General features: G+C 35.3%; 1 protein-coding gene across 1 annotated transcript in view; it reads right to left on the reverse strand.

Annotated features, from left to right (window-relative positions):
• Nucleotides 1–2,968: 2,968 nt before the first annotated feature.
• LOC137396174 (CD109 antigen-like) overlaps nucleotides 2,969–22,351 on the reverse strand; it is a 41,292-nt gene continuing 21,909 nt past the window's right edge. Inside the window, exons 20-30 of the mRNA XM_068082365.1 lie at nucleotides 14,910–15,107; nucleotides 14,554–14,632; nucleotides 13,130–13,361; nucleotides 12,781–12,888; nucleotides 11,094–11,265; nucleotides 9,167–9,417; nucleotides 7,532–7,693; nucleotides 7,228–7,433; nucleotides 5,486–5,663; nucleotides 3,621–3,729; nucleotides 2,969–3,253 (exon numbers count right to left, since the gene is read on the reverse strand). Coding sequence (XP_067938466.1) covers nucleotides 3,066–3,253; nucleotides 3,621–3,729; nucleotides 5,486–5,663; nucleotides 7,228–7,433; nucleotides 7,532–7,693; nucleotides 9,167–9,417; nucleotides 11,094–11,265; nucleotides 12,781–12,888; nucleotides 13,130–13,361; nucleotides 14,554–14,632; nucleotides 14,910–15,107 — 1,883 coding nt within the window. The 3' untranslated portion in view covers nucleotides 2,969–3,065. The remainder of the gene's footprint in view (nucleotides 3,254–3,620; nucleotides 3,730–5,485; nucleotides 5,664–7,227; nucleotides 7,434–7,531; nucleotides 7,694–9,166; nucleotides 9,418–11,093; nucleotides 11,266–12,780; nucleotides 12,889–13,129; nucleotides 13,362–14,553; nucleotides 14,633–14,909; nucleotides 15,108–22,351) is intronic.

The raw sequence follows: 22,351 nt of genomic DNA on the forward strand, positions 1-22,351 counted from the left end.
CCTACTGGCTTTCTGTTAAAGATCACTTATCAAAACCTTTCTACATTCAACGCAACCAACTTTCAAACTGTGTATAGTACACAGTTTACATACATTACAGTAAATTAGGCCTACAGCTTTATAACACTTTTATAACAGCTTTTATTTTGCTGCAGTTTGCAGAAATCTTCGAGACGCGTGAACGCTCATAGGTTTTCTATTATTGCTGTATTACTATATTAACAATATTGGTTATTTTAATAATATCAGTGCATTTTACTTATAATATTGGCCAACATTGCATTTCTCCTATTGCAAGGGAGAGATATAAACGTGTAATATTTTCCTTTCATTGTTGTTGTTTGTCATGACCAAACACTTTTTAAATAAATTTTCTAAAAACCTATATAAATACCACAACTTCTCGATATTGCTACCTATGACGTTTTGAAATGTAAACAAAATTGTGTATTGGTTTTCTATTATTACTATATTAATAAAATTGATTATTCTAAGAATATCAGTGCATTTTACTTCTAATATTGGCCAATATTGCATTTCTCCTGTTGCAGGGGGAAAATATAAACATATTTTCCATTCATTATTGCTTATTGTTGTATATAATAACACCCGCACCCAGTACATTACAGCTACCATTGCAGTTATCCTATTGCACTGCAGAGCCATTTGATTGCTAATATTGCATTTCTCAACCATTAGTACCCTTTATTTTTTTGCCAATATCTCTGGCCATCTCTTTGGTCGTGGGCTGTATGACAGTGGAATTTCTAGTATATTCCCACGACCAAACAGAGCGAAGCGATTGGTTGGGAGATTTATGATAAATGCACATGTGCACACAACTCCCGAAAACTATTCATCAACAATGAGACGAACCCTTGAATCAAAATTTCATCAGCAAATTTAACCATCGTTTTGTAGAGTAATTAAAGTATAATAACAATACAAAACACATACAAACCTATTTAAATATGTTACCAAGTCTTTGTAAACCGTCGTTATTATCTTAAAACTTACCCATCTGATTGGATTATACACAAATAGACAGATTTATTTTGACGAAAATCGTTATTAAAACTTGTCAAGCCTCACTTTTATAAAAGTTAAGACCGGAAATTGAAACGCCGAGCGACAAAGAATAGAACGATTAAATCGTGGGCATTTCACGAAAAAATAACGTGCACTTTTCACCAGTCTATAGCATTGTCGAAGGTTTCGGTGATTAACGTAGGAGTACTGAAATCGTTTCATTTTTGCCGATTTCAAATTAACTGACATTTCAGACACATTTGAGTACTTTGGTATTCTAACTGATGTCCAACGCAGTGGAAGTAAAGGATATGACGATGATATTTTTTTCTAACGATTTTTATGAGATCACGATATTTAATTATAAGTTTGGATATTCTTCTTGATACTTCTTGATATTGTTAGCTATGACGTTTTGAAATGTAAACAAAATTGCGCATTGGTTTTCTATTATTACTGTATTACTATTACTAAGTTTGGATATTCTTTTTGATACCTTTTGATATTGTTAGCTAAGACGTTTTTAAATGTAAACAAAATTGTTCGTTTGTTTTGTATTATTACTGCATTAATATTAATATTAATACAGTAATAATATTAATAATATTGGTTATTCTAATAATATCAGTGCATTTTACTTCTAATATTGCATTTCTCCAATTGCAGGGAGAGAGATATAAACATATAATCTTTTCCTTTCATTATCGCTGTTTGTCATGACCAAACACTTTTTTAAATATATGTTCTAAAAATCTATATAATAAATATCACTTTTTGATATTGTTAGCTGTGACATTTTGAAATGTAAACAAAATTGTGCATTGGTTTTATATTATTACTATATTAATAATCTTGGTTATTCTAATAATATCAGTGCATTCTACTTCTAATATTGGCCAATATTGCATTTCTCCTATTGCAGGAGGAGAGATATAAACATATAATCTTTTCTTTCATTATTGCTGTTTGTTGTATATAATAACACCCACACCCAGTACATTACAGCTACCATTGCAGTTATCCTATTGCACTGCAGTGTCATTTGACTGCTAATATTGCATTTCTCAACCATCAGTACCCTTTCTTTTTTTCAATATCACTTTGGTCGTGGGCTGTATGACAGTGGAATTTCTAGTTTATATATTTGTATTTCTGTTGCTGTCGAAGCTGTAGCTTGGAGTATATCATTTAGTAAAAACAACTATAATATTTGTCGGTACCAAATATAGCGTTTTCTTGCATGTATTTATGTTGTATTTGGCATGCATCGATATTCTCAAAAAGTACCCATCATAAGCTATTGTAATGAATGACTGTTTTTAAACAATATCTTTGTAGTTACAACTCTTCCCTATAGCTAAACTAGTTTGGTTAATTAGCTCAATCTCAGACCTGAGATGAATTCCTTGAATGGCTATAGAGATTGCTAGACCAACAATTACTAGTTAGTAAATATTCTCTGTCTGGTCAATATTAAGTTACTTTCAATTGCTTCATAAAGATAATTTACTTGAACAACAGTTCACATTCGTAATATCATTCTGTGGGTTTATTAGAATTAAAATAGGTCAGTGACAGCGAAAATGTGGGTTCTAATGATAATGTTCATTATAGCCATGATTGGCTGTCTGACCTAATTTGATCTCTGATCTATGAGTTGATGAAAAGTAATGATGCCGCGAGTCACTTTGTACTTTGAAGAGACTAACTGCCTTTCATCACTTTTAAGCTATCTACTATAATTTCAATTATGACATGCTGCTCACTGCGTGGATGAGTGAAGTTGAAAAGATTTTCCAGATCTAGAAAAATGACTGATGAAGTGTCTGGATAATTTATTGCGACCTTGATAAGACTTAATAAGAGCGAGACTTCAGGAGGCGATTGACAGAACTATATACAGATTTCATCGCATTCCTAGTAAACCGGTAAATAGAAACTTTAGCATAAAATGAGAAAGAAATAAATGTGTTTCTAACACAAAAAGGCATATTACTGGGGATATGCTCAGATACATAAAAGGTAAAAGTACAGCATTAGTAGAATGTCCGTCTGCTTACAAATAGCGTGCTAAGTAATGGAACTAGAAATGTGAAACTGGTAACCAGTGAGAGATTTGCTGAGTTATAATTAGGGCAATATGGACACTGATATGAGCCACACACGAGGCACACAGTTAGTTTCACGAATTGCACCTTCTCATACATGCTGCTGAAATAGTTACCTGCAATTATACAGACACATATTACGTCCGCTGAGGTAGATACAGCAGTCGAATAACATGATATATATATATAAGGCTAACTTTTGCTCAATGAAATGAAGCTGCACGAAAGGAAGTTGTTGGCACAAAGAAGTTAGCAACTCAGAATGACTACAGTCCATGATACTAGCAAGAACGGGAAAGGTGCCTTTTCTAATTGAATTCTTGTTTTTAATTGCCAAGACAGTTTATTTTAAACACATCTCTTTGTAAATGATGAAGAACAAGAAGATGTCAAGATATTGTTGCACAACTCTTGATCAGGGCGCTACCCTTGCATTGCCTCCGAAGTTAACAATCATTCACATGTGAAGCTGTAACCAATTACCTGGCTCGTAGTATTCATAGACCTTAATTCCTGTCAGGTCTGCGACATGCGCTAACGGGTACCATCTGTAAGCTCGAAACTTTACGCAGTTCACTTGACTTTTGTTCAACTAAAACAAGTTATATATGTGACCTAGCCATATCTATAAAGTTTGGTAAAGCAAACATGATGCGCAATTGAATTTGACTTGATATAATTTTAATCTTGAAATGTTCTAGAAATTCACTTCATCGCCACTTTCAAAAATATCATTTTAATGAACTCGTTGTATCGTCCATCAACGATAGTGTTAACCTGATCTTAATCAACCATAGACTGTCCTACAAACTAGGCTTTTAAATATTTGTACTTTTAGTATAGTTTTTTTTAACGAAATAAGAGACAATACTTGTTTCTATATTTTGCTACTGATTTTAGTGGGCTAGAAATGTAAATAATATTTAGTAGCTAAAGAACAATGAGGAAGTTATCAGAAAGTAGGCGAGATACAATCATGAGCAGTTATACTGTCATAGTTATCAGGATAATATAATTTAGTTCGTAGTTATCGGGATAATATATACTATTACAAGAATTTTCAAATATGTTATTGCACTAATCCAAAAGTTACTACATTTTAAAAGCTGTTCAACTTATCATGTTAATGATTAAACTGATGATGTCATGGATAAAACTTTAATGCTTCTGACTTCATAAGATGGTAGTGGAAGCGTTTATTGTGGTTTATATCGACTAGATACTGTGATGATCTCACCACTGTAATCAGGTAGCTATCAGAAGTCTGTTAGGTGACTATAACTGCCTAATAACTACCATAGAACTTTCACGTAGTTATCGGATACCAACCAGGTAACCATTAGGGAGCTATTAGGCATCTACCAGGTAGTTGTAAGTGAGCTATCAGGTTGTTACAAGGTTCTATAAATAAGCAATTAGGTTAATATTAGAGGGTTATTAGGGGAACTATCAGCTAGTTACTTACTGGGTAGTTGAAAGGAAGCTGTTAGATAACTATTAGGGAGTTAGTGATTATCAGCTTCCTATTAAAGGATGGTTATGTGTCTATTAGGTGACTAACAGGTGCCTATCACCTGACTATCAAGTACCTAGTCCGGGGCCATTATCTATTCATTAGCAGTCTATCAGAGTTATATTAGGGGCTTTTTGGGAGAATAGCAAAGTTCTCTTGAATGACTATTAGGGGACTACCCGCTTTCTATTAGGGGACTATTAGGAGATTATTAGAGAACTATTGGAGGTCTAGTAAGAGGTTATTAGAGGACTATTAAGAGACTATTAGAGAACTGTTGGAGGACCATTAGGAGACTATTAGGAAATTATTAGGGGATTATTAGGGGACTATTAGGATACTATTTGAGACTGTTAGGGGACTATTAGGGGGTTATTAGAGGACTATTAGGATACTATTTGGGACTGTTAGGGGACTATTAGGGGGTTATTAGGGGATTATTAGGATACTATTTGGGACTGTTAGGGAACTATTATGGGGTTATTAGGGGACTATTAGGATACTATTTGGGACTGTTAGGGGATTATTAGGGGGTTATTAGGGGACTATTAGGATACTATTTGGAACTGTTAGGGGATTATTAGGGGGTTATTAGGGGATTATTAGGGGACTATTAGGATACTATTTGAGACTGTTAGGGAACTATTATGGGGTTATTAGGGGACTATTAGGATACTATTTGGGACTGTTGGGGGACTATTAGGGGGTTATTAGGGGATTATTAGGATACTATTTGGGACTGTTAGAAAACTACCGTATTAAATGTGCTTCACACATCTGCAATAATCAGCAACATAGAAGCTGGGAAGCAACCCAGCTATTAGTAAAATCTCACATATTCAAAGTAGAATACAACAATCCCATCATTGGCATTATACTCAGTCGATCTAACAGAGGTTGTCTCATTCATCTTTGCCACGTAGCCTTGCAGAGCCCACACAGATGGAAGGTAACCAGCAGGCAAATTCACTTCAAGCACAGCCATACCACTTGTGTCTGATTCTCCGTTCCACCTACAATTCCAAATATAAAAATGCTTCAAATCATAATACCTTTACGGTTTATGAAGCATTTATACAACATATTTTATATTAATTCTGATTATATAAAATGTAATCCATCAGAGACAATACGAATCTTATATATATATATATATATATATAAGGAAACCTAACGGCCAATACAGAGTCGCTAATCATGGCAGCCCAGGAGCAAGTGCTCCCAACAAGGCAACTCCAAACGAAAATCTATCACACTAGAGATGATCCTAGATGCAAACTTTGCAAAGATGCACCTGAGACCATCCAACACATCATCAGTGGATGCAAGCAGCTAGCAGGGAACGCATACACTGAGCGGCATAATCATGTCGCAGGTGTTGTGTATAGAAGTCTATGTGATGAGTATGGCCTTAATAAACCACAACACTGGTGGGAAGCTCCTGGTAAGGTCAATGAAAATGACCGGGCTAAGATCCTCTGGGACTTCTACATCCGAACTGACAAGCATGCCCTAGCAAACCAACCAGATATAGTGGTGGTAGACAAGGAGAACAAGAGGGCTACTATAATAGATATAGCAGTACCCAATGACTACAATATAGCCAGCAAAGAAAAAGAAAAGGTAGAGAAATATCTCCCTCTTGGAGAAGAAATTGAAAAATGCTGGAATGTAAGAACAACTGTAATCCCAGTAGTCATTGGGGCACTGGGCGCAATAACACCGGCGCATAAAATGTGGCTTGCCTAAATACCAACAGCAATCAACTCAGGTGAGTTGCAGAAAAGTGCGCTATTGGGAACAGCTAAGATCTTGAGGCGAGTGCTCAAACTCCCAGGTCTCTGGTAGGAGACCCGAGTTAGAGCAGAATTTACCACCCATACGGGGTATCCGGGGTGAGGAAACAGTTTTTTATATATATATCAACTCAGTGTTTGTCTGTCATTTGTGTGTCCAGTTATAGCAATAGTTTTAGCGATAAAGTTATAAAAACAAAATACTTCATGCTAGATTTGAACTTGGAATGTTCAGGTCATCAGACAGGGAAGTCTATTCACTAGGTTAAGCGGCTATATTACTATACAAGAGAATAATTATGATCATACTTATTACAACGGGCAATGTTTAATGCTGATTGGTTGAAATAGCAGAATTCAGGTTTCAGATAACACACTTAAAGATCATGATTGTGAGAGAGACCATGATGCAGTATTTTTTCCTCACGCTGTTTCCTAGCTTAAGTTACTGAAATTAACTGAATAAAGAAACTTAGCCAATTAAAAGTAAATTTTCTTTGCAAAAACCTTTTTATTACCCGTGCAAAACCAGGCGTTCATCCCGTGCTGAAATATGAAAAAGCAATGTTACTTTTCCTATTAGAATTCTTGCCTTATGAGCCAGTTAGGGTTTGTCTACTCGTATGGTTTGGATGAGAAAGTACTCCAACGCTGCCTAAAATGCAGCCTAGGATAGCTGGTGGAGATTTTCTGTTGACCCAACATATAGGAGTTCATACATCACTTTGCACAGAACAAAGATGCATCTTTTTATTAGGCTGATCAGACAGACAGATCTCACCTTGGACATATTTTGTAGTCTATCCAGGAATGATTAAAACCTCTCGTTTTAATGTTTAAATTAAAATTTCCAAGGTCAAATATATTTGGAATAGGTGGAGGGGCAATCTGATGGGCGCTGTCAAAGTTTTGTATAGTTTCCATCTGAACCAAAGCTAGTCCATGTCCTTTAGCTACTGCCTGTATGCTGCCCCAGTGGGACGGTGTCTGCAATGGTCAGTATACATTTATAACTTTTGCGCAAAGTTTTTTTCTAACAAGTTAACATAGTTATTTGTGAGCCTTGTGATTGATGCTACACACACCTCAAATCTTTGAAGATCAAACCAGTTGTCCTTGTTAAGGTGAACGGTTTTAACCCAATTAGGGTCCTGATCTGACTTGAATGTAAAAGTCATCTCATATGATGCTCTGCTCTGGTCTCTATCAGCAAGTTCAGTTAGAGCTTGCAGAGCCACCAAGGTATCCTGCAACAATATATTCTACCATTCTTATTGTTCTACAAAAATAAATTCAGTAAAATGTTGCAGTTTATTTGAAAAGCTCCAACTTTAGGTTGTCAAAAATATTAAAATTCTGATAACCACAGTGAATATTTGTTTAGCATAAAGGTTTTCAACTGTAGAACATGTGCATCAGCATATTGGTCATACAGAATTTGTGTGCGAAGAAATAAAGTTAGGACAACTCTAGTACTCTGCTAGTAAAAGCTAGAAAGTAGTAGAGTAACAATAAATGATCGAATCTTTAGTTAGTAGAGCTAATGTCTTTCGTAGAATTATAAAGCTAGTACACAAGTAACTTCATGAAAATTTAGCTTCGCAGGTTTTTGCTGTATTGACTTAAATATCACTTCAAGGCATAATTGCTTTGTTGCTACTGTTGTCACAGGTCTCTATTTGCTTTTGTATATAAAAATTCTTAAAGAGGATATTGACAATTGCAGGGTTACATTTAAGAGCTGCCCGTACACCAAACAAAGAATAGTAGACAGAGACTATAAATAGTAAACCTTAAAGGTTGACATGCAACAAAATTCCCGTTACACTTATTTGCTATCAAAAGATTCACCATGTTTTACTCTGCTGTGTTGTAGGTGCAAAATATGTGGAAATGTGATTACAAACTCTTAAAAGCTCAAAAACAAATAGGTAACCGCCGCCATCACGAAAACGCCGTAGGTTAAAATCAATTTATTTTTCTGACGTACCCAAACAATTTGTTATTGTTTTGACACATGATGTTATCATGTGAATTGAAAGGCCAATTAAAGGCTCAATATTCAATGTCTCGTAGCGCTAATTTATGACAAACACTTTGGGTTCTACCGAAAAGCCCGTATCAAATATAGATGCTCGCTATTTTACAAATTTGTTTCGGCTTGGTCTAATCATCTAAGCGTATTCTCATCATGTGACCCATACTTCTTGCCAAACAGCGCGAACAATTTCTGCAGGATTTTTCGACTATTACAAGTGACCAACAGGCTTGTCATGTTCATACAAGGATGATATGCACTTATTCGAGCCAAGGTTAAAAAATGAAACCAAGTTTTACGTTAGGTTTTGAGATATCAGTGCTTAAAGTGACAGCATTACAATGATGATGAAACAGACGGGTAAGGACAATAGACATGGTTTTATTAAACACGTGAAGTATATTTGTGAAAATATTTTGACGATTGCGGTTGCATGAAAATGTAAACAGATGCCATCTCGTTCAACTGCGTCCGATTTGAGCCGTTTTAGAAAGGGATTCTAATCTACGGCCTGTTTGTGATGGCCATGATTAACTTTTCGTTTTTTAGCTTTCCAGAGCTTGTAGTCACATTTCCACATATTTGGCACCTACAACGCAGCAGAGTAAGACATGGTAAATCTTTTGATACCAAATAACTGTAATGTGAATTTTGTTGCAAGTCAACTATTAAGGGTGGCTACCTGAGAGGAAGAGAAGCCTCCGACCCACATATGTTGCTCTTGCAAGAATCTCTGCATTCGATCCAAGACAGTCCGCTCATTTAGGCTTTGGGTGGCGCTCATATAAGCAAGCAATGCATATGAGGTAGAGGATACTGTGTAGGCAGTTGTGGCACCTGTCGACTTGGGCTGTAGCCTAAGTACCCTGTCTTGGTAGCTGGACTGTACAATAGCGGGCACTTCCTCTGTAGACCAGTAGGTCATGTCCTTAACTACCAAGACACAAATAGTAAAAATAAAAAGTGCAACTTATTTTAAAAGATAGCAGCAGGTGGGGAGGAAACTGAACACTATGTTACAAGAGAAGACAACTACTATAGCTTATTAAAATGCTTATTTGCATAGAAATGTGTGAACATTAAAATAATTAGAGGTGGAACGAGACACGAGACGTCTTGAGTATCGACATGTCTCGTCTTGTATCGGTCTCGTCTCGACTTAACTACTGCCAAACTCGAGACAGGAAATAGAACTAAAGCGCCTGCGCACGGTTATTAAAACATGGCTTCTTGCGGTAGCAACAACTCCATATATTGTAATGGATTGCAGGCAGCTGCCTTTAAAGTTATACCCGGTCCGTTACTACCTGTTGCTATTGATTATGTTGTCCACCAAGTCTATCATGTAGTCCGGACAACGGCCCTGTTAATTGTAGTTCTGTGTCCTTAAAACAGATACCGGGTCGTATCCAATTACCCTCCGGATAATCCAATTTGTTAAATAAGTCTATTGCGAATAAAATGTCTGTATTTTATCGTGTCGGGTCTAAACACCGACTGCCCTTTATAAAATTCGGGCCTCTTTTATATAGCACCAATTGTGGGTAAAACTTGCCCGGACACAGAAAAACGAACGAAAGGCCGTGTCGACCATAGTCCGTGTTCGCTTAACAATGACGTTATTGTTAGTACAATATAAGAATATACATGTGCATGTATACAGTAATTCATATAATTTCATGAGTACAATTTAAATATAATTTACATACTACAGTTAATACACGAACAAAACTTAACATTAATGAAACGATAAGAATGAAAGTGTTATCGTGTGTTCTTTTAGTTGCGGTATTTCTTTGTAGGCCGACGGCTATCGGTTTCATTACACATTACATTAAAAAGTAAGACCTGTTCAATAGATGGTAAAAATATACATGTACAAAGCAATATGTTTATAATAATTATTATTAATCAAGCTCAAAATTCTTAGAAATATATAACTTCGGTATTTTAGAGCTGTTTGTGTCACTTTTGTTTACAAAAACTACATGCATATCACTATTAAAATGTTGTATTTAAATCGTTTACACCAAGTAAAAATTCAATTTAAAAAGAAGTTGTCAATTTTATATATAGCAAGTACACTAGTACATGTGTAGTAAAATCATCACCAAATGCTCATTATTTTACTGTCTTGTGTCTCGAGTCTCGAATTTTTACAAGACAGTGTCTCGAGTCTCGTCTCGAACTTAAAAAACCTGTCTCGTTCCACCTCTAAAAATAATGTCAGCTGAGTAAGACTACTATCTAATTTTTTATGAGTTTCAATTTTAAATGTGAATAACTGACGTTACAAAAAGTACTATATTATACTATTGATAAAAGTTACAGGTTTTGCTCAAAGCAATTTCACAGCATCAAATAGCCTGCATTTCTAAACCATTATGTCTATGATGATTTGAAAGTAAAAGCAAAAATTAAAATGATTCCATCTTTCTAGGTCAGGGTAATATTGGAGAGTAGACAACTCCTAAATAGCGTCTCAAGTTCGTCAGTACCTCATATTTCTTCAATTTTGCTGCAACTATTTAAAAATCTAGTCAAACAGTCTAATTTTCCATAATATAACATCACAAGTACAAGGAATAACTGTACATGAGATCCGTTACCAGTTCTTTTCATGGCGTCCAGTTTGTTGAGAGCATTGTATTTCTCCCTGCTTGTGCCACTCACAAACAACGCGTATGATGTTATGGCCATCTCAAATGGGTCAGTGATATCTTGATAGTTGCTATCAAGGTAGTTGGTGCTGAGCTGGATCCCTTCTATAACAGCGTTGCTCTGCAACCACAAATCAAGGTTGCTTTTAAAGTGACAAAAATATTGTAGCTATTTCAGCACCGTTCGAAAAGTCTCCGTTTTAAGAGCATGGATGTTGGTAGTAACGCTTTCAGTAATATAATGTATTAAGATATTGCATACAAACACAATGTTATATCAATTGGGTCTTTTACTAATATGTATGAAGGCAAAGTAAAATAAAGCAATTGCTATTATTCTGTAATTTTGGACCAATAAAATGTTGTTAGACTGTTTTTTTACCACAACAACTTCGTCCTAACTAACAAAACTAAAATATGTTTTTTTAATGTAAATGGTTTTAGTTAAGTTCACGCAGTTGACACACAACGGATGATATTAACACAAATACACATTCAAATAACCTACCAAGTTTATAAGATTTTTTCACCGATCCTCTGGTATGTGAATTTAATGTCATGATCAGATGCAACGAGCAAATGGTATAATAAAAACATAATATCTACTTCAAAATCTGTTTGTGGGTTTAAATCCGTAGAATTTTATTAGTGTTGACAAAAATCAACATTGGTAAATAATTAGATCTGCCAGCCACGTATTTAAGTTAAGCTGAACTACGTATCAATACCGTGGAACAGGCACAGTTGTATTATCAGATAGGAATTAGTTTTTAAAACATCATCAGTGTAGGCACAGTGAATGAAATCGCTCCTAACACTAACATAAAGTATGTATACACAAAAAATGTAGGATGTACATACATATGTATAACTTTTTATTGGCATTGGAAAATGATCAACATAATGAGGTTGTTTGTTACATGGCAAAATAAGGAAAACAAAAGAACAATGAAAAGACAGAGATCAGGAATTATTGAGGTAGTTGACCAAAAGTGTTTTGAAAGTTGGTAATCTAATAATATTGTGGAGGAGTCAGGATAGTGATTGTAGGCTGTAATAATAGAAAGTTTATAAACCAAATCATGCAATGATTGATGTAATATGTTGGTGTCACGAAATAAAAACAATGTTTGTTGTATGTGTAAAAGGATAAACACAAATATTTAGAGTGAAGTTTACGCAGGATTTTGAAACCTGTAGCACAAATGCTAAAACGAGCAAGTTTGTAGTAAGGCAATATGTTAAAACACTTGGTGACTGGATGGGTGGAAGTGAGGCAAGTAACAGTGGTAAAGTGGTGGTCAACATAAGGTAAAGTGATAGTCAGTATAACGTAAAGTGATAGTCAATCTAAAGTAAAGTGGTAGTAAGTGTAAGGTAAAGGGATAGCCATTGAGAGGTAAAGTGATAGTCAATGTTAAGTAAAGTGATAGTCAACGTAAGGTGACGGGATAGTCAATGTAAGGTAAAGGGATAGTTATTGTAAGGTGAAGTGGTAATCAATGAGAGACAAAGTTAGCCTATAATAAGATACTTGAGATGGAGGTCAATTTATCATGTATGTTATACAGCTTTGAAAACCCTAAGTGACTGGGAAACAGTGAGCTCGCAAAAAATCAGACATATTTATACTAACCAGACTAGTAGCTGTTGAGGCTTGAGCGAGGGCAATCAAACAGAGAGCTGTGAGAGCGATGTTGGCCTGTACAGCTGTGCCGTTGTTGGAGGTTAGCTCTAAATGGCTCTGTATGTATCAGACAGGAGGTAATAGTGTATTTGTACTCTTAGTGTTGTACAATACAGACAGGGAAGTTTACTTTTCGAAGGAAAAACTTTATACCTCCATATGATGGAGTGATTGTTCTTTTTCTAAATTTTTTAGCAGTCAGCATGAGACATTATGCAAGGCTTCTTTACATTGATGGCAGTGTAAGACGAGAGGTATGGATAGGATTCATCAGCAATAGTAACATCTACAACTTTACCTCAAATCTCCTATTATGCACCACATCATTTTCCGTAAATCTTCCCATGTTATCCTGATTCGTGAGCAACCAATTGGCCGTTCGGTTCATGGGCTCTCGCGGCATTTGGAAGTAATTGCGGAGGTCTCTGGCTTTTATTCCGAAAGTCATAACTCTCAAAGCTGTTGCTGAAACCCTGAAGGCAAAGAAAAACTGCATCAAAAGGGAGATAGTCGTTGGCTGGAAAGCATCCCTGCAAGTTGAAATCATAAAATGAATAGGTCGCAGTAGAATGTTGGGAAATAATCAACATGATTGTGTAGTCAGTAGTTATAACCTAAGGTCAACATGATTGAATAGACAGTAGTTGTAAATTAAGGTTAACATGATTGAGGTGTCAGTAGTTGTAACCTGTAGACAACCTGTTACACCTGTAGTTGTAACTGTAGACCAAACAGTATAAACAGATATTTTCACTTTGCTAAATTTGCTTACACTTGCAAAAGGCTAGCAGCCCTACCAATTTTTGATAACAATCTATGCAATCGAGTTTTAACTACTGACTGCTCAATCATGTTGATCTTAAGTTACAACTACTGACACCTCAATCATGCTGACCCTAGGTTACAACTACTGACTACTCAATCATGCTGACCTTAGGTTACAACTACTGACAACTCAATCATGTTGACCTTAGGTTACAATACTGACTACTCAATCATGTTGACCTTAGGTTATAACTACTGACTACTCAATCATGTTGACCTTAGATTACAACTACTGACTACTCAATCATGTTGACCTTAGGTTACAACTGCTGACCACTCAATCATGTTGACCTTAAGTTACAACTACTGACACCTCAATCATGCTGACCCTAGGTTACAACTACTGACTGCTCAATCATGCTGACCTTAGGTTACAACTACTGACAACTCAATCATGTTGACTTTAGGTTACAACTACTGACTACTCAATCACGCTGACCTTAAGTTACAACTACTGACTACTCAATCTTGCTGACCTTAGATTACAACTAGTAACTACTCAATCATGTTGACCTTAGGTTACAACTACTGACTACTCAATCATGCTGACCTTAGGTTACAAGTGCTGACAACTCAATCATGTTGACCTGAGGTTACAACTACTGACAACTCAATCATGTTGACCTGAGGTTACAACGACTGACAACTCAATCATGTTGACTTTAGGTTACAACTACTGACCACTCAGTCTGGGTAAATGAAACAGAAATTCAGATAATGAACATAAATTCTGATAATGAGTTAATTACTCACACTTTACTGTCTGCACACTAAGCCAAAGAACTCAAGTTCAAACTTCAATTTATAGATAGTTTTAATTTTTTTGTTAAAAACACTCTATATGGTTGCTGATTTATAGTGAAAACTTGTTTTCAAGTACTGTCTAATGCACCTTACCAAGTGCTGCCTCTTGAGCTCCAGTCAAACTCTTTGAATGATCCTTCATTGTTCAAGTAAGCAAACATTTCTTGGAGTGCTGTAACATAGTTGCCAGAATTCATTTATTTTGTATGGTTCTTGATGACACATGTTTTTTCATCTTTTATTAAGATTCATAGACCTATTAACTATACTTAATTGTTAATATAGAATAGTTAATAGGTGTATGTTAAGAGTACACAGCCATGAAAGAAATTCAATATCGACTCCATAATTCTTGTTCTGCCTCTTTTCCTCTGTTATGCAAAGATTTGCAATATTTTAATTTGTTTATGCTGTAAGCTGCTAAGATCGTGCCATCATTACACTCTTACCAACGTTAATGCTTTCTGTAACTTTGGTAACTTTCTCATTCTCAAAGGAGCCAAGAGATCTCAGCATTCCCAGTGTATTTACATTTACTCCAACATTAAATAACGCCTCTGCCCCACACCCTGACGGCTGAGCAATCACATTGCCTGTCTGCAAGTTGAAGTTGGTAGATGGAAAAAAAGAGATTCCAATTATATCACCTACAAATATAGGTAATACAAGATTTTCAGAAACTAATGTAAATGTTGCGCAGTGAAGAGTATGAAGAAGAAGAAGTAAAATGACTAACTTTCATAAAGCATGCAATGCTACCCTTCATAGAGTATACAATGTTACCTTTCATAAAGCATGCAATGCTACCCTTCATAGAGTATACAATGTTACCTTTCATACAGCATGCAATGCTACCTTTCATAGAGTATACAATGTTACCTTTCATAGAGTATACAACGTTACCTTTCATAAAGCATGCAATGGTACCTTTCATAGAGTATACAATGTTACCTTTCATAGAGTATACAACGTTACCTTTCATAAAGCATGCAATGGTACCTTTCATAGAGTATGCAATGTTACCTTTCATAGAGTATGCAATGTTACCTTTCATAGAGTATGCAATGTTTAGTCACTCATGCAAATACAGTTGTTCTACAAAACTAAAAACAGCAAACTTGCAACGCTTCGTTCCTCAAGATTTCTCTTTTTCAAAAGGAAGATATAAGAAGCCCAACTCTTTACCAATTTAACAGAAAAAACTTCAAACGCCCTTGAGATACAATGTATGGTATTCTAGTGAACAACTTGAGATACAATGTATGGTATTCTAGTGAACAACTTGAGATACAATGTATAGTATTCCAGTGAACAACTTGAGGTACAATGTATAGTATTCTAGTGAACAACTTGAGGTACAATGTATGGTATTCTAGTGAACAACTTGAGGTACAATGTATAGTATTCCAGTGAACAACTTGAGGTACAATGTATGGTATTCTAGTGAACAACTTGAGATACAATGTATAGTATTCCAGTGAACAACTTGAGGTACAATGTATAGTATTCTAGTGAACAACTTGAGGTACAATGTATGGTATTCTAGTGAACAACTTGAGGTACAATGTATAGTATTCCAGTGAACAACTTGAGGTACAATGTATGGTATTCTAGTGAACAACTTGAGGTACAATGTATAGTATTCCAGTGAACAACTTGAGGTACAATGTATGGTATTCTAGTGAACAACTTGAGGTACAATGTATAGTATTCCAGTGAACAACTTGAGGTACAATGTATAGTATTCTAGTGAACAACTTGAGATACAATGTATGGTATTCTAGTGAACAACTTGAGATACAATGTATAGTATTCCAGTGAACAACTTGAGGTACAATGTATAGTATTCTAGTGAACAACTTGAGGTACAATGTATGGTATTCTAGTGAACAACTTGAGGTACAATGTATAGTATTCCAGTGAACAACTTGAGGTACAATGTATAGTATTCCAGTGAACAACTTGAGGTACAATGTATAGTATTCTAGTGAACAACTTGAGGTACAATGTATAGTATTCTAGTGAACAACTTGAGGTACAATGTATAGTATTCTAGTGAACAACTTGAGGTACAATGTATGGTATTCTAGTGAACAACTTGAGGTACAATGTATGGTATTCCAGTGAACAACTTGAGGTACAATGTATAGTATTCCAGTGAACAACTTGAGGTACAATGTATAGTATTCTAGTGAACAACTTGAGGTACAATGTATGGTATTCCAGTGAACAACTTGAGGTACAATGTATAGTATTCCAGTGAACAACTTGAGGTACAATGTATAGTATTCTAGTGAACAACTTGAGGTACAATGTATAGTATTCCAGTGAACAACTTGAGGTACAATGTATAGTATTCCAGTGAACAACTTGAGGTACAATGTATAGTATTCTAGTGAACAACTTGAGGTACAATGTATGGTATTCTAGTGAACAACTTGAGGTACAATGTATAGTATTCCAGTGAACAACTTGAGGTACAATGTATGGTATTCTAGTGAACAACTTGAGGTACAATGTATAGTATTCCAGTGAACAACTTGAGGTACAATGTATGGTATTCTAGTGAACAACTTGAGGTACAATGTATAGTATTCCAGTGAACAACTTGAGGTACAATGTATAGTATTCTAGTGAACAACTTGAGGTACAATGTATGGTATTCTAGTGAACAACTTGAGATACAATGTATGGTATTCTAGTGAACAACTTGAGATACAATGTATAGTATTCCAGTGAACAACTTGAGGTACAATGTATAGTATTCTAGTGAACAACTTGAGGTACAATGTATGGTATTCTAGTGAACAACTTGAGGTACAATGTATAGTATTCCAGTGAACAACTTGAGGTACAATGTATGGTATTCTAGTGAACAACTTGAGATACAATGTATAGTATTCCAGTGAACAACTTGAGGTACAATGTATAGTATTCTAGTGAACAACTTGAGGTACAATGTATGGTATTCTAGTGAACAACTTGAGGTACAATGTATAGTATTCCAGTGAACAACTTGAGGTACAATGTATGGTATTCTAGTGAACAACTTGAGGTACAATGTATAGTATTCCAGTGAACAACTTGAGGTACAATGTATGGTATTCTAGTGAACAACTTGAGATACAATGTATAGTATTCCAGTGAACAACTTGAGGTACAATGTATAGTATTCTAGTGAACAACTTGAGATACAATGTATGGTATTCTAGTGAACAACTTGAGATACAATGTATAGTATTCCAGTGAACAACTTGAGGTACAATGTATAGTATTCTAGTGAACAACTTGAGGTACAATGTATGGTATTCTAGTGAACAACTTGAGGTACAATGTATAGTATTCCAGTGAACAACTTGAGGTACAATGTATAGTATTCCAGTGAACAACTTGAGGTACAATGTATAGTATTCTAGTGAACAACTTGAGGTACAATGTATAGTATTCTAGTGAACAACTTGAGGTACAATGTATAGTATTCTAGTGAACAACTTGAGGTACAATGTATGGTATTCTAGTGAACAACTTGAGGTACAATGTATGGTATTCCAGTGAACAACTTGAGGTACAATGTATAGTATTCCAGTGAACAACTTGAGGTACAATGTATAGTATTCTAGTGAACAACTTGAGGTACAATGTATGGTATTCCAGTGAACAACTTGAGGTACAATGTATGGTATTCCAGTGAACAACTTGAGGTACAATGTATAGTATTCTAGTGAACAACTTGAGGTACAATGTATAGTATTCCAGTAAACAACTTGAGGTACAATGTATAGTATTCCAGTGAACAACTTGAGGTACAATGTATGGTATTCTAGTGAACAACTTGAGGTACAATGTATGGTATTCCAGTGAACAACTTGAGGTACAATGTATAGTATTCCAGTGAACAACTTGAGGTACAATGTATAGTATTCCAGTGAACAACTTGAGGTACAATGTATGGTATTCTAGTGAACAACTTGAGGTACAATGTATAGTATTCCAGTGAACAACTTGAGGTACAATGTATAGTATTCTAGTGAACAACTTGAGGTACAATGTATGGTATTCCAGTGAACAACTTGAGGTACAATGTATAGTATTCCAGTGAACAACTTGAGGTACAATGTATAGTATTCTAGTGAACAACTTGAGGTACAATGTATAGTATTCCAGTGAACAACTTGAGGTACAATGTATAGTATTCCAGTGAACAACTTGAGGTACAATGTATAGTATTCCAGTGAACAACTTGAGGTACAATGTATGGTATTCTAGTGAACAACTTGAGGTACAATGTATAGTATTCCAGTGAACAACTTGAGGTACAATGTATAGTATTCTAGTGAACAACTTGAGGTACAATGTATAGTATTCCAGTGAACAACTTGAGGTACAATGTATAGTATTCTAGTGAACAACTTGAGGTACAATGTATGGTATTCTAGTGAACAACTTGAGGTACAATGTATAGTATTCTAGTGAACAACTTGAGGTACAATGTATGGTATTCCAGTGAACAACTTGAGGTACAATGTATGGTATTCTAGTGAACAACTTGAGGTACAATGTATAGTATTCCAGTGAACAACTTGAGGTACAATGTATAGTATTCTAGTGAACAACTTGAGGTACAATGTATGGTATTCCAGTGAACAACTTGAGGTACAATGTATGGTATTCCAGTGAACAACTTGAGGTACAATGTATAGTATTCTAGTGAACGACTTGAGGTACAATGTATGGTATTCCAGTGAACAACTTGAGGTACAATGTATGGTATTCCAGTGAACAACTTGAGGTACAATGTATAGTATTCTAGTGAACAACTTGAGGTACAATGTATAGTATTCCAGTGAACAACTTGAGGTACAATGTATAGTATTCTAGTGAACAACTTGAGGTACAATGTATAGTATTCCAGTGAACAACTTGAGGTACAATGTATAGTATTCTAGTGAACAACTTGAGGTACAATGTATAGTATTCCAGTGAACAACTTGAGGTACAATGTATGGTATTCCAGTGAACAACTTGAGGTACAATGTATGGTATTCTAGTGAACAACTTGAGGTACAATGTATAGTATTCCAGTGAACAACTTGAGGTACAATGTATAGTATTCTAGTGAACAACTTGAGGTACAATGTATAGTATTCCAGTGAACAACTTGAGGTACAATGTATAGTATTCTAGTGAACAACTTGAGGTACAATGTATAGTATTCTAGTGAACAACTTGAGGTACAATGTATAGTATTCCAGTGAACAACTTGAGGTACAATGTATAGTATTCTAGTGAACAACTTGAGGTACAATGTATAGTATTCCAGTGAACAACTTGAGGTACAATGTATAGTATTCTAGTGAACAACTTGAGGTACAATGTATAGTATTCCAGTGAACAACTTGAGGTACAATGTATGGTATTCCAGTGAACAACTTGAGGTACAATGTATGGTATTCTAGTGAACAACTTGAGGTACAATGTATAGTATTCCAGTGAACAACTTGAGGTACAATGTATAGTATTCTAGTGAACAACTTGAGGTACAATGTATAGTATTCCAGTGAACAACTTGAGGTACAATGTATAGTATTCTAGTGAACAACTTGAGGTACAATGTATAGTATTCTAGTGAACAACTTGAGGTACAATGTATAGTATTCTAGTGAACAACTTGAGGTACAATGTATAGTATTCCAGTGAACAACTTGAGGTACAATGTATAGTATTCCAGTGAACAACTTGAGGTACAATGTATAGTATTCTAGTGAACAACTTGAGGTACAATGTATAGTATTCCAGTGAACAACTTGAGGTACAATGTATAGTATTCCAGTGAACAACTTGAGGTACAATGTATAGTATTCCAGTGAACAACTTGAGGTACAATGTATAGTATTCTAGTGAACAACTTGAGGTACAATGTATAGTATTCTAGTGAACAACTTGAGGTACAATGTATGGTATTCTAGTGAACAACTTGAGGTACAATGTATGGTATTCCAGTGAACAACTTGAGGTACAATGTATAGTATTCTAGTGAACGACTTGAGGTACAATGTATGGTATTCCAGTGAACAACTTGAGGTACAATGTATAGTATTCCAGTGAACAACTTGAGGTACAATGTATAGTATTCTAGTGAACAACTTGAGGTACAATGTATAGTATTCTAGTGAACAACTTGAGGTACAATGTATAGTATTCTAGTGAACAACTTGAGGTACAATGTATAGTATTCTAGTGAACAACTTGAGGTACAATGTATAGTATTCTAGTGAACAACTTGAGGTACAATGTATAGTATTCTAGTGAACAACTTGAGGTACAATGTATGGTATTCCAGTGAACAACTTGAGGTACAATGTATAGTATTCTAGTGAACGACTTGAGGTACAATGTATGGTATTCCAGTGAACAACTTGAGGTACAATGTATAGTATTCCAGTGAACAACTTGAGGTACAATGTATAGTATTCTAGTGAACAACTTGAGGTACAATGTATAGTATTCTAGTGAACAACTTGAGGTACAATGTATAGTATTCCAGTGAACAACTTGAGGTACAATGTATAGTATTCCAGTGAACAACTTGAGGTACAATGTATAGTATTCCAGTGGACGACTTGAGGTACAATGTATGGTATTCCAGTGAACAACTTGAGGTACAATGTATAGTATTCTAGTGAACAACTTGAGGTACAATGTATAGTATTCCAGTGAACAACTTGAGGTACAATGTATAGTATTCCAGTGAACAACTTGAGGTACAATGTATAGTATTCTAGTGAACGACTTGAGGTACAATGTATAGTATTCCAGTGAACAACTTGAGGTACAATGTATGGTATTCTAGTGAACAACTTGAGGTACAATGTATAGTATTCCAGTGAACAACTTGAGTTACAATGTATAGTATTCTAGTGAACAACTTGAGGTACAATGTATGGTATTCTAGTGAACAACTTGAGGTACAATGTATAGTATTCCAGTGAACAACTTGAGGTACAATGTATAGTATTCCAGTGAACAACTTGAGGTACAATGTATAGTATTCCAGTGAACAACTTGAGGTACAATGTATAGTATTCCAGTGAACAACTTGAGGTACAATGTATAGTATTCTAGTGAACAACTTGAGGTACAATGTATAGTATTCCAGTGAACAACTTGAGGTACAATGTATAGTATTCCAGTGAACAACTTGAGGTACAATGTATAGTATTCTAGTGAACAACTTGAGGTACAATGTATAGTATTCCAGTGAACAACTTGAGGTACAATGTATAGTATTCTAGTGAACAACTTGAGGTACAATGTATAGTATTCCAGTGAACAACTTGAGGTACAATGTATAGTACTCCAGTGAACAACTTGAGGTACAATGTATAGTATTCCAGTGAACAACTTGAGGTACAATGTATAGTATTCCAGTGAACAACTTGAGGTACAATGTATAGTATTCCAGTGAACAACTTGAGGTACAATGTATAGTATTCTAGTGAACAACTTGAGGTACAATGTATAGTATTCCAGTGAACAACTTGAGGTACAATGTATAGTATTCCAGTGAACAACTTGAGGTACAATGTATAGTATTCCAGTGGACGACTTGAGGTACAATGTATGGTATTCCAGTGAACAACTTGAGGTACAATGTATAGTATTCTAGTGAACAACTTGAGGTACAATGTATGGTATTCTAGTGAACAACTTGAGGTACAATGTATAGTATTCCAGTGAACAACTTTGTTGTATGGTAAACTAGTAAACACTTTCGTGGTATGATATAACATGTTAACACCATTGGGGTACAGTAAACCGATAAACACCTTTTTGGTGCAGTAAAAACCTTGGTAGGACAGCGAACACCTTTGTGGTACAGTAAACAACTTTG

The sequence above is a fragment of the Watersipora subatra genome, chromosome 1 (genome assembly GCF_963576615.1).
Source record: "Watersipora subatra chromosome 1, tzWatSuba1.1, whole genome shotgun sequence".
Lineage (NCBI taxonomy): Eukaryota > Metazoa > Bryozoa > Gymnolaemata > Cheilostomatida > Watersiporidae > Watersipora > Watersipora subatra.